Below are 11,238 nucleotides of genomic sequence, written 5' to 3'. Positions count from 1 at the left end.
TTTCACGAGTCGCAAGATATTCTACAATTCTTGCATAAGAGTAATTCAGCAACTACAAATCAAAGAAAACATAAGAAACAAAATAATAATCAAGACCCAGCATGCCATACATGCGATTTGTCAAACTTTAGACATGATTATCCTTCTAAAGATTATATATAGACTCTCCTCTTCTGATTGCAATTCACACTACTAAGCAAATAAAAGAGCATGAGTCCCACTTTACACAATAGAAGTATGTTTCGTATAATATTAACCTCCTAAACCTCAGGAATTAAAATTACTGTTTATTAAGGAAAATACCATATATAGACTCTCCTCGTATGAACAAAAACAAAAAAAAAATGAAAAAGATAGATCTAAAGCATGATGCAATAACAAAAATCAAACACTGAAATTGAAGATTAAAGAGTGACATGAACATCAACCACAAGAGAAAAACACGACAACATTCCATTTATGCAAGTTAAGAAACATTTTTGAAAATTATTAATTCAGGATCAAGATAGGAACAAACAAAAAACAAAGATATATATGTATGTATACCAGCTAACACCGTGAAATTTAGAGCTTCGTGACGGTGGAAACGTCGACAATGGTGTGCAAGTGGCGTCAGACGAGACGGCGAGGAAGAGCTTCGCGACGACGATGGTGTGCGGGTGGCAGTAGCCGAGAAGGTGAGGAAAGCATAGTTATCAGAACCGGCCCCGGCATTGGCCCGGTCAAGGCTCTGGGTCACGGGTCAATTGGTTCAACCGTCGGGTCATTTGGGTCAATACTGGGTTAATAAAAATATTTTAAAATATTATTTTAAAATTATAAATTAGTCTTTAATTATATAGTGATATATCATAATAATAATATCGATGAATTATTAGTTATCAAATAAATAATTTGATGGAAAAAAATAAAAAAACAATTGTTAATCTTTGATTTGGAAGCAGTAGAAAAGGGGAAAAAAGCTCAAACTTCACATAATACCAACACATAACAATACGTCAAAGTTTAAGCATCAACTAATTCACAATAAAAGTTTAAATTCATTATCAAAGTATTAAACCAAACTCAATCCAATATATAACCAAAGTTCAAAATTGAAATTACAAATCAAACTGGGTCAATCGGTCTGACTGCCGGGTCAACTGGTCCAATCGCTGGGTTAATCGGTCTGACCGCCTGGTCAACCGGCTAACCGCCGTGTCAAAGTGGGTCAAGGCGGGTCAGAACGGGTTGATTGCATAACCGGTCTAATTAAAGACCCAGACCGATTGAAGCCCTGGGTCACCGGGTCAACCGGTCCGACCGCCGGGCCGGTCCGGGTCTGATAACTATAGAGGAAAGGCTTCACGGCGGTGATGGTACATAGCGATGTCGACAGTGGTGTGCCGGCGGCGTCAATCGAGATGGCGATGAAGGGCTTCGTTTCGGAGAGGGAGACGTCGAGGAAGAAGACGATTTCGGAAAGAGTGGAATGCCGGTGGCGTCAATGGTGTGCGACGACAGTGACGATAGCAACGTCAACAATGGTGTGCCGACGGCGTCAATCGAGATGGCGAGGAAGGGCTTCATTTTGGAGAGGTGGACGGTGAGGAAGAAGACGATTTGGGGAAGATTAAAATATTTTCTCGTTTTTTTCTCTTTAACATAAGAGAGAGAAAGTATGCTGACGTGGATGCCACATAGACATCCACATCAGTTGGCCCAAAATTTCGGACCAATGTTTCGGATGAAATAGCATTTCTCTATTTTATTAGAATTTCTACACACAAGATATAGTTAAGAAAAATATAATCATTTGAATACATATTATTTACTATAAAAACATAATACAATGTTTTTGAAATAAGCCCTATGGTCCCCTTTAGATTATATTTGGCTTCATATCTAAGAGAGACATAAATATCACATCATAGATTAGAATCAAACAAAAAATTGTTAAAAAAAAATTTATGTGGGTGAGGGCAGGGACGAAACCAAGGGGGGGCTAGCAGGGGCTTCAACCCCCCTGGCACCGGCAAGGTTTTTTTTTGTTTGGCCGGAAAACATAGAAGTTATAGAACCATGCAAACCAGCCCCCCCTTCGGCCATGCCAGCCCCGCCAGCAGCCTCTCATCTGCCTTGATAATCACTACATAGATACTAAAAACCATGAGGAAGAACTTTTGTATTCAACTCGACCTCAGAAAACATTTGTACAAGTCGGGATAATTCATGGAAGATGAGATGTTCAAAAACAGAAAACCAGCCAAGTTTGAAACTATGCTTTTTATAATTCTACGTAAAACTTTAGTAACTGAAATGAAACTGGTGCATTGAGAGCATGAGTCAATTGCATTCTGGTTAAACCAAACCAAATAATATTGCCTGAACCATTTGATAATCTCATCCTGGCCGTTCATTGGAAAGCTAATCTTGACTCTTAAGGTTGCCTCGAGCTTAAACCAGTCATCTTGATGAAATTAATCTCAGCCGTTCATTCTTTCCCTCTCAAAACTAACCAACATTCAAACATTTGAAAGGTCAGTTTTACACTTTAATCAAAATCTATTTCCAGGTTTCAAAATATTCAAAATTCCAGCTTTGCTACTTCTTCAACCTGGCTGCTTCTACACTGCATCCTCTCTACTTTTCATTGAGTATGTATATTTTAGTATTTATTTTTTTTAATTATTGGATCATACAATCAATGATCAAGTATTACTTCTTATTGAAAATGAGAGAATGAATGTATTAAATTTATGGGTGAAATAAATATAACATGAATGATAAACTTCATTTTTATAAATATGCCTACAATGTGTTTGATTAAATTCCTTGATGAGTTAAAATGTTGAAAATATCAAATATCAAATATTAATATGTATCATAATGTATATATGTATAAGTAAATAATGTTTAGTGTTGAGAGGGTATTTTCGGTGATGAATATTGTGAAAACTGACTTGCGCAACAAAATGGGAGACGAGTGGATGAACGATAGCATGATTGTCAATATTGAGAAAGAGGTTTTTGCAATTATTGACAATGAGGCAATTCTACAATGTTTTCAAAAAATGCAAACTCGTCGTATTTAGTTACCTCCTCTGAGTAGCATGCGTCGCACAGATGACAATTCTAGCTCTAGTGTACATAGATAAATGTTTTATGTTCTTTTGTGATTATTTTAATTAAATGTCACAATATCACACTATTTTGTTTTAAATACAATTTATGTTAACTGAAAATTTTTTTTAACATTTTGCCCTCAACCCCCCATCAATAAATCCTGGTTCCGTCCTTGGGTGAGGGCATGCTGTCTCTTTCATTTTGACAAATCACAACTATTTCATTTTGACAAGCCACATAACAACCTCTGTCACTTTCATCACTAATAAATATATCAAGTGATAATATGTACAGAACTTATATATAACCACATCTCTAAAATTTAAAGACTTAATTGAATAATGCAATATAATACATATATTGAGGCTAACTTCAACTCAAACATGCTAAAAAATATTAGTCTTATTTATAGAAAAAATTTCCGATAAAACTATCGGGAAAAAAACTCTCAACTGCGTCAATAAATATTTGAAGTTGAGTGCATGGAAAGAAGATCAAATTTAAAAGTAAAAATGAATTTTTATATTTTTAACTTTTAAAAACCTAAGTTCCAGTAGTTTGTGTAAAGATTTATGCTGATCTTTAATTTCGGATAGTTGTCGATTTGATCTTCAAATTTAAAATGTTTCAGTCACATGACTCACATGACTCACATTTTAACTTAATTTGAATGGTCAAAATTAATGGATGCTCTATTCATGATTACTGATATTATATAATTGTTTTTATTAAAATTTTACAAAATTAATTTTAAAGATGTTATCATTTGAAAACAAAATATAGATAAATTGGTAGTATAAATAGCATGGCTTGCCCATTTTGATGTAGAAAACAAAATATAGAAATTATTATTTGAAAATAAATATTTTGTCCACTTTGATGTAGCCAACGATAAGATTTAGTTGTATACTAAATAGTATGGCTTGCCCAATTTTTGTTATAAATAAAAATTAATATAATAATTAGTTGTTTTAATATATATGACATAGTTTTTAGGTAATAAATAAATATAAAAAGTCCTCCTGCATGTTGTGAAATAAAAAATGAATAGTTTTAATTATAGTATCATTTCGAATGGGAAAAAGATTAAAGAGCTACCATCTGAATGGCAGAGGCAAATATTAGAAACACTTAATTTTATTTATAATTTTACAATTAAAATTTATTGAAGAATTATTTAAAAACTTGAAAATGCTTTCACCAAATATTCTGTTTAATTTAATTTTCCCTATTCTGGGATTTATTATATCATGTTAATATATATTCTTTTCTAATTTTTCATTAATTGATAGTTAATAATAATTGTCATGTGCTGAATTCTAGACCAACATTATTATTTTTTCAAAAACTTAAATACATTAGATCTATTAGTTTCGCTAACCGTTTTGAATTATGTTTTTCTTTTATTACAAAGTATATACACTTACAAAAATTAAGAGAAAAAAAATCAAAGTTTGGTAATCCAGTTTCGCACATTATGTTTACATCTATAGATCAAGCTCAGTGAATCAATCCATTCAAAATGACAAACAAGCAGCTTACAATGTTCTCCACAAAGGATATTTAGCGATTCACTTACAAGATTTTATCCTAGAGGTTTTGTTTTAATTCATGCTCTTGTAATTAGCATCAATCTTTCATTGACGCTCCATGTCTTTTCCAAGATTACAATTATAATGGATAATAAACTCTCTCTTGCAAGATTAACGGGTGCTTTCACTTTTTTCTTCATCTGCCTTTAGGTCTTATTTAGATTAGTTTTTGGAAAACCCAGAAGTACTTTTTTATAAGTTAAGCATTTCTGGGTTAAAAAAAATTATTTGTATTGATTTTTTTTCAAAAGCAGAAGCTGTAAAAAAAAGCTGAAAACCAGTTTTTTTCAGAAGCTCGTCATGACCAGCTACTGAAAAAAACTGTTTTTTAGCTTATTTTCACAGCTTCTGCTTTTATAGAAAATTTAATCCAAACACAAAATACAAAAAATGCTTAACTTACTCCGGAGAAGCACTTTTTTCTAGAATCATTTCTACTAAACTGAAAAAAAGCACTTTTTTGAAAAGCCATTCCAAACAAGGCCTTAGCATACTTGAGAAACAGCTTATGTCTACTCACACATACCGCCTCTCGAACTTTCCTTTTATTTTGAATGTCTCCACGTTTAACTTAACATGTCAACAAGGCTTTAAAAGCTGATTAAAAGATTGCCTAAATATTGGTGTACTTATTGCAAATATTTATCAAACAATCTGTATTTACCTACAAATTTTATCAAAATATAGACTAATGTTTCATTTTTTCCCAATTTTTTTTCAACCCTAATTCAATCTAAAAGTTTAAGTTAATAAGATAAGAAATCCAAAGTTATATATTCAAATATTTATTTTTTAAAATAACCAATATAAGACTATATTAGCTACTTTAATTCTTACAAGTAAAAAAACCTTTGTACATCAACAAAACAATTGCACAACTTGAAATTTTTCAAACGTCTCCATCTTAAGCTTATTTAACATGTGAATAAAGGCCTTAACGGCTAACTAAAAGATTGCCTAAAAACTCCTGATCTTAATGCAAATGTGCAGCAATGAATTTTTATTTACTTTTAATTTTATCAAAATCGAATTATATATATATATATATATATATATATATATATATATATATTCAAATTTATATCTTTTAAATTAACCAAAGTATATATAAAATAATACAAATATTTTTTTTTAAATAAATGTAGATAAACCATAATTACAAATCATTTCAACAACTACACAACCTAAAAATATCAAATGTTTACTTTTCAAACTTATTTAGCATGTTAATAAGGTTTTAAAGGCTCAGTAATTAAAAGATTGCCTAAATACCATAAGATATAGATCTGTCCTTAGCTCAAACATGTATCATGCAGAGAGTACGAAAGCAAGAATCTCATGGTAATAGAAAATGTGATTGCGTTGCTGTCGTAAGAACTTTAGTCAATGCTTCCATATTGAGCCAACAAATGTTATAAAAAAACGTGGGCCAACATACTAATTACTTGTGGTTGAGCGTTGAAAATTCAATCTAAAAGCTTGGTTCTTGTTTATTTGAACATACACTACCCTTATGAAAATTCTTTAATTACATTTCTAATTATATATATACTTTAATAGTTGAGATCATTTCACGTAGAGCATTTACATAATTAATTAAAAATTAATGCACTAAATAATTTTTTTAGTTTTTGTGCCGTTAGTTTCTTACAATTTATGAAAATTGCAAATGACTTTTTGATTTATTATTGACACTAGGTCTTTTTGTATAAAGTATTCATGTTTTTACTGATAAAACAGGTTTGAACATCAACTCACACAAGATGAAAGCACATATGTATTGAGATATAAACTCCACTTCCATGCACTCCTTTAGCATATGACTAATCCACATTTCATGAAAAAAAAAAGTTTTAAACATTAAACTAATCCAAACAAAAGATTGGAAATTTTATAAAAAAGTATACCTCTTTCAAGAGATATCTTTTGTAGGCACAAAAATTCCACCATTTACGTAGCCACCCAAACCTCTACCACTTTGACTAACCCATTGATGTAAAAAATCATTTGATAAACTAATAAAATATAACTATTTGTTTGAATATTTTGAAATTTCTATTATCACAAATATCTTTATTAGAGATACAAAATAAGAATTATATAGATAAATTTATTTTCAAACTATAAACTTTTTTAATGAATGTTTTTTCACAACTTAACAAGGAAAAAAAAATTAAATGCTTGGAAATATATTATAAGTTATAAATATACATAGAAAGTATAAAGGATATATATTTTCATTTAATTATTAATTATTTAATAATTATAAACAACTAACTTGGCTCATTGAATATGTTTAAAGTCTTTAGACTTGGGAGTCCACTCCATTCACATTGAAACTTCAGGATTATTTCTTAAAAATTATTTCTTGAAATAAAAAAATACTTATAAGGGTATATTTGTAACTTCAGGATTTACGTTGGTGTCTTTAAAAAATGAGAATCTCAACCTTAGAATCACACTGAAGAGTCAAACATGGCCACTATGCTCTCCACCCCTCCAAGATCTCCTCCTTCTCTTCCTCCTCCTTCTCCTTCATCCTCTCCAACATCCAAATTCTTCATCCGTTCCTTCCCAACCTTCAACTTCAACTCATACTCCACCTCCATTATCTCCCAAATCAATCACCATCTCACCACCATCCTCCCCACGCACAACTATCCACAGAGCCTCCACAACTCCATGCAAAACTCTGTCCTCAATCTCAACCTCAACCTCAACCTCAACTCCAATGATCATCACTTCCTCCCCATCCTAACCATAGCTTCTTGCGAACTCGTCGGCGGAGACCGTAATACTGCCATTCCAACAGCATGCGCTATGGAGATAGCTCATGCTGCCTCCCACTTGAGTGAAAACCAATTCAGTCGCAGCTCTTCAAAGTATGATCAAGGAATGGCTGTGCTCACAGGTGAAGCTTTATTTTCCCGGTCTTTAGAATGCGTTGCTCGCTTTACTCCTCTTGATCTTGTCCAAGACTTAATTGTTCAACAAGTTGTTTCGGAAATTTCCGAGTGTTTTGGATCCATTGGAGTGGCAGGAGGGAAGAGTATGAACGTAAGTTGTGAAGAAGAGATGGTTTGGATGTTGAAAAGGAAGTTCGGTTCAATGACCGAGTGTTCGGCAGTTTGTGGAGGCTTGATTGGAGGAGCCGGAGAGGATGTACTAAAAAGCTTGAGAAAGTATGGGATGGCAGTGGGAATTTGGAAACAAGTGATTAGTGAGATTAAGTTAGGATTTGATAAGGAGAGGATTGATTTGAAGTTGCTGAGGGTGGTGGGAATGGAGAGGGCTATGGAGATGGAGGAGGAGTTTATGAAGGAGGCCATGAGAGAGTTGGAGAAGTTGGAGGAGGAGTACGGAGAGAGAGTTGTGCCTCTTCATTGCATGTTGGAGATGAAGGATAATTAGGGTTTATGTTATTCATATGATTTGTACTTCTTCTAAAGTTTAAACTAATTAAATATGTATGTTCTAGGTTGCCACAATGGTTTAAATAGATAATTATATTTAATAAACCAGTACATTTCGCGGGGTGTGGTTTGTTCATTTTATCATTAAAAAAAAAATTAATGCTGTGTTTGTTTGTTTGGATGTATTTGGATTTACTAATAACTAGAGTGATTTTATTTTAAGAAATACTCTGTTTGTTTAAATAAATTTGTAAATCCTGGTTTGATTTGAACTATCCCAAATATATATATATATATATATATATATATATATATAGATGTATACTTTAACTTATCATCCAACCTAAGGTAAAGCAAGATTTTGAATATTCAGAAATTCACTTTTTAAAATCAAGTGTTTATAGTTTAATAGTAGGGCACACGATTCTTATCACTTATCAATTGGCTTTTCCTTTTTTTTTTTAGAATTTAATTTTCTTTTCATTAATTTTATTGGACAAGCAAATTTTTCACTTTGAAATTAAAGACCTTAGGAATCTTGATGGTCCCCTTTGAAATGGTTTTCAAACCAAGAATTATTTTGTAAAAAATATGAAGTTCTAATAGTTGATTTTTGAAATTTACTAACAAATAAATATGAGGTCCTAATAGCTGACTTTGAAATCCTTTACGTATGTGTTAAACCCTTAATAAATGAATATTTGAAAAATTAATAATTTTTATTATATAAATTTTTTTCCGGATAAGGTCAACCAGCTAAATTAATAATTTTACTAAATGGATAAAATAATTTTTTTAAAACACTCTTTTAAAACCCAATGGAAAATATAAATTAATAATTCATCAAATACATAGAAAAATATCACATAAAATTCATAACATTAAACTTTTAGACTACTGCTAATTTTAAATTTTGCTCTTTTTAAAAATATGTATCTAAAGTTATTTGTTTATTTATTTATTCAATCAACTAAATTTAATCTCATCTTTAATGTTTTACAAAGTATACATGCACCATATGTATTATATTTTTTTCTCATGTTACAGGAAGTAATTTTTTATGGTTTCTATATGTTTCAAGAAAAATCTTTTTTGTAGAAACATTTAGTAAATACAACTTTCATTTGGATATGGAGCTTGATTGTCATCAATTATAGGTGATTCCATCACAGTACTATTTTCATTATGATAATTCAAAAAACCACTCAATATCCATTGCACGTCTATACTATAAACAAGGAAAAAAAATTCTTTTAGTCCATGGATATCTTCTTTTTAACCAATTTACTCAAGGCCATAATCCCTTTTATGATCAGATTTTATTATGCCAAAACAAATTTACATTAGTTGTCTTTTTATATCAATGCTAAGCAAAATTGATAAAATTAATAGTATCCAATATGTTAATTTTTAAGATTTATTTATTCTACTTAATTATATAAAATATTAAAACTCCCTCTAAATTAATAAATTTTCATTTATTGATAATTAATAGCTTATTTATCAATAAGTAAATAAAAATTATAAACTAATAGCTTGGTCCCCTAAGTGTTGTTTTATAAAAGTTTTACTGTAACAAATTATTTAATGTGATGCTTGGGTCTTATTTAAAGTAACAAAGGCCTTAGCAAGCTTTTTGCTGGCCATATGTACATGTACAAATACTAACCATTAAACCCAATGAAATTTATTTTAAAAACATGAAAAATTAATTATATGCCTTTATAAAATAGGTAATTGTTAATATGCCTCCATGAAAATAATAATTACTTAAATATTCTGATAAAATGTTTTACATTGCTGAGTGCTATAGTTAAAAATTAAGTTAAAAATTCTACAGAAATATAGATTGATTCATTATTTTCTTTGCTTAGATAAATGGGGTCAAGAGAATTCATAAATTATGATAGTTCCGGTGGGTAGTGTGATAAGGAGAGTCACTCACAAACTCACTTGAATATTAGACACACAATCAAGTAAGAGAAAGAAGACACGCAAGTTAGTAACCCAGTTCGGCACAGCCTTGTCTACATCTGGAGGGCCAAGCCTGAAGAAATAATCCACTAAAAGAGATTATAGAATAAAGAGTACAACACTCCCTTACTCACTCAAGACAAAGAATACCCTCTTAAGATTGCCTGATGCCCACTCTCCTCAACCCTCACCTAAGGGTCTCTTCTCATGGCTCATCCTAAATCTTCAAGCAGGATATCTTATATAGACAAACCAACGCCCTTTAGATCCTTCTTCTTTTAGAATTCTCCACAGCTTCCTAACTTGGACACCTTATAAAGTTAGATGTTGCAACACCTAGTTGCAACATTGCCCACCTTACTGAACATGACTGAGTTCTAGCTAGTTGCACCCAAATCTGTGATCCTCAACCTTCCCGGTTCCTTCAGTCCAGCTTGTAGCAGTTGACTCAACTTGAGCTCCTCATGTTTGCAGTTGCTTCCTTCCTCACGTCACTTCAGCAGGTCTCCTCTCCCGAGGAATGCGTCTACCAAGGCACACTCAACCATCTCGCCAAAGATGGTTACCGAAGATCTCCCGATCTTCTTTCCAAACTTGGTCCAAGTTTGGTCTTCCCATGTGATCTTCGTTTGAATCATAAAAATATTGTTACTAAACTTGATCTCATCTCATCCAAGTTTAGCGTTCAATATCTTCAAGCATAATCTCCAAATCATCCATGCTTGGATCTTAAAATTTCTAATCATATCTCATGTAATCTTCAATCAATCTCCATACATGATTAGTCTCCTTGAACAGCTTGCCCATAATTAGCTCTTAGATCTTCCTTAAAATTGTGTTGCTAAATATGGTCTTGATAATCATCTTGGCATGTCCTTGCCTAACTTAGTTTGTATCTTCAAATAACTTTACACCAAACTATGCTCCATGCAATCTTCATGATCTTTATTCTTGCCAACAATAGAACATTCCTCTCACTCTCTTTAAGGTAGATCTTTCCTAAAAGGAGTTTTACCAAGGATATGATTTATCATCCCGGATCTTACCAAGGATAGATAAACATACCTTAAATAAAACTTACCCTTCTTGAAGAGATCCATTTAACTTGAGGTACTTTCCAAAATTAGTTGATCATCACATGAACGGTTGAGAGG

The 11,238-nt window shown here is 31.7% G+C and overlaps 1 protein-coding gene across 1 annotated transcript; it reads left to right on the top strand.

Annotated features, from left to right (window-relative positions):
- The first annotated feature begins 7,172 nt into the window (after positions 1-7,172).
- Positions 7,173-8,108, top strand: LOC120279632 (heterodimeric geranylgeranyl pyrophosphate synthase small subunit, chloroplastic-like). Its single transcript, XM_039286561.1, has one exon. The coding sequence runs from the start codon at positions 7,173-7,175 to the stop codon at positions 8,106-8,108; it is 936 nt and encodes a 311-aa protein (XP_039142495.1).
- The last annotated feature ends 3,130 nt before the right edge of the window (positions 8,109-11,238 follow it).

The sequence above is a fragment of the Dioscorea cayenensis genome, chromosome 2 (assembly GCF_009730915.1).
Source record: "Dioscorea cayenensis subsp. rotundata cultivar TDr96_F1 chromosome 2, TDr96_F1_v2_PseudoChromosome.rev07_lg8_w22 25.fasta, whole genome shotgun sequence".
NCBI lineage: Eukaryota > Viridiplantae > Streptophyta > Magnoliopsida > Dioscoreales > Dioscoreaceae > Dioscorea > Dioscorea cayenensis.
Note: the sequence above shows the minus strand (reverse complement) of the source record. Positions and strands in the feature narration are given on the sequence as shown.

Excerpts from the sequence above, each read along its gene's own strand:
- LOC120279632 (XM_039286561.1), top strand. The coding sequence starts at position 7,173 with ATGGCCACTATGCTCTCCACCCCTCCAAGATCTCCTCCTTCTCTTCCT.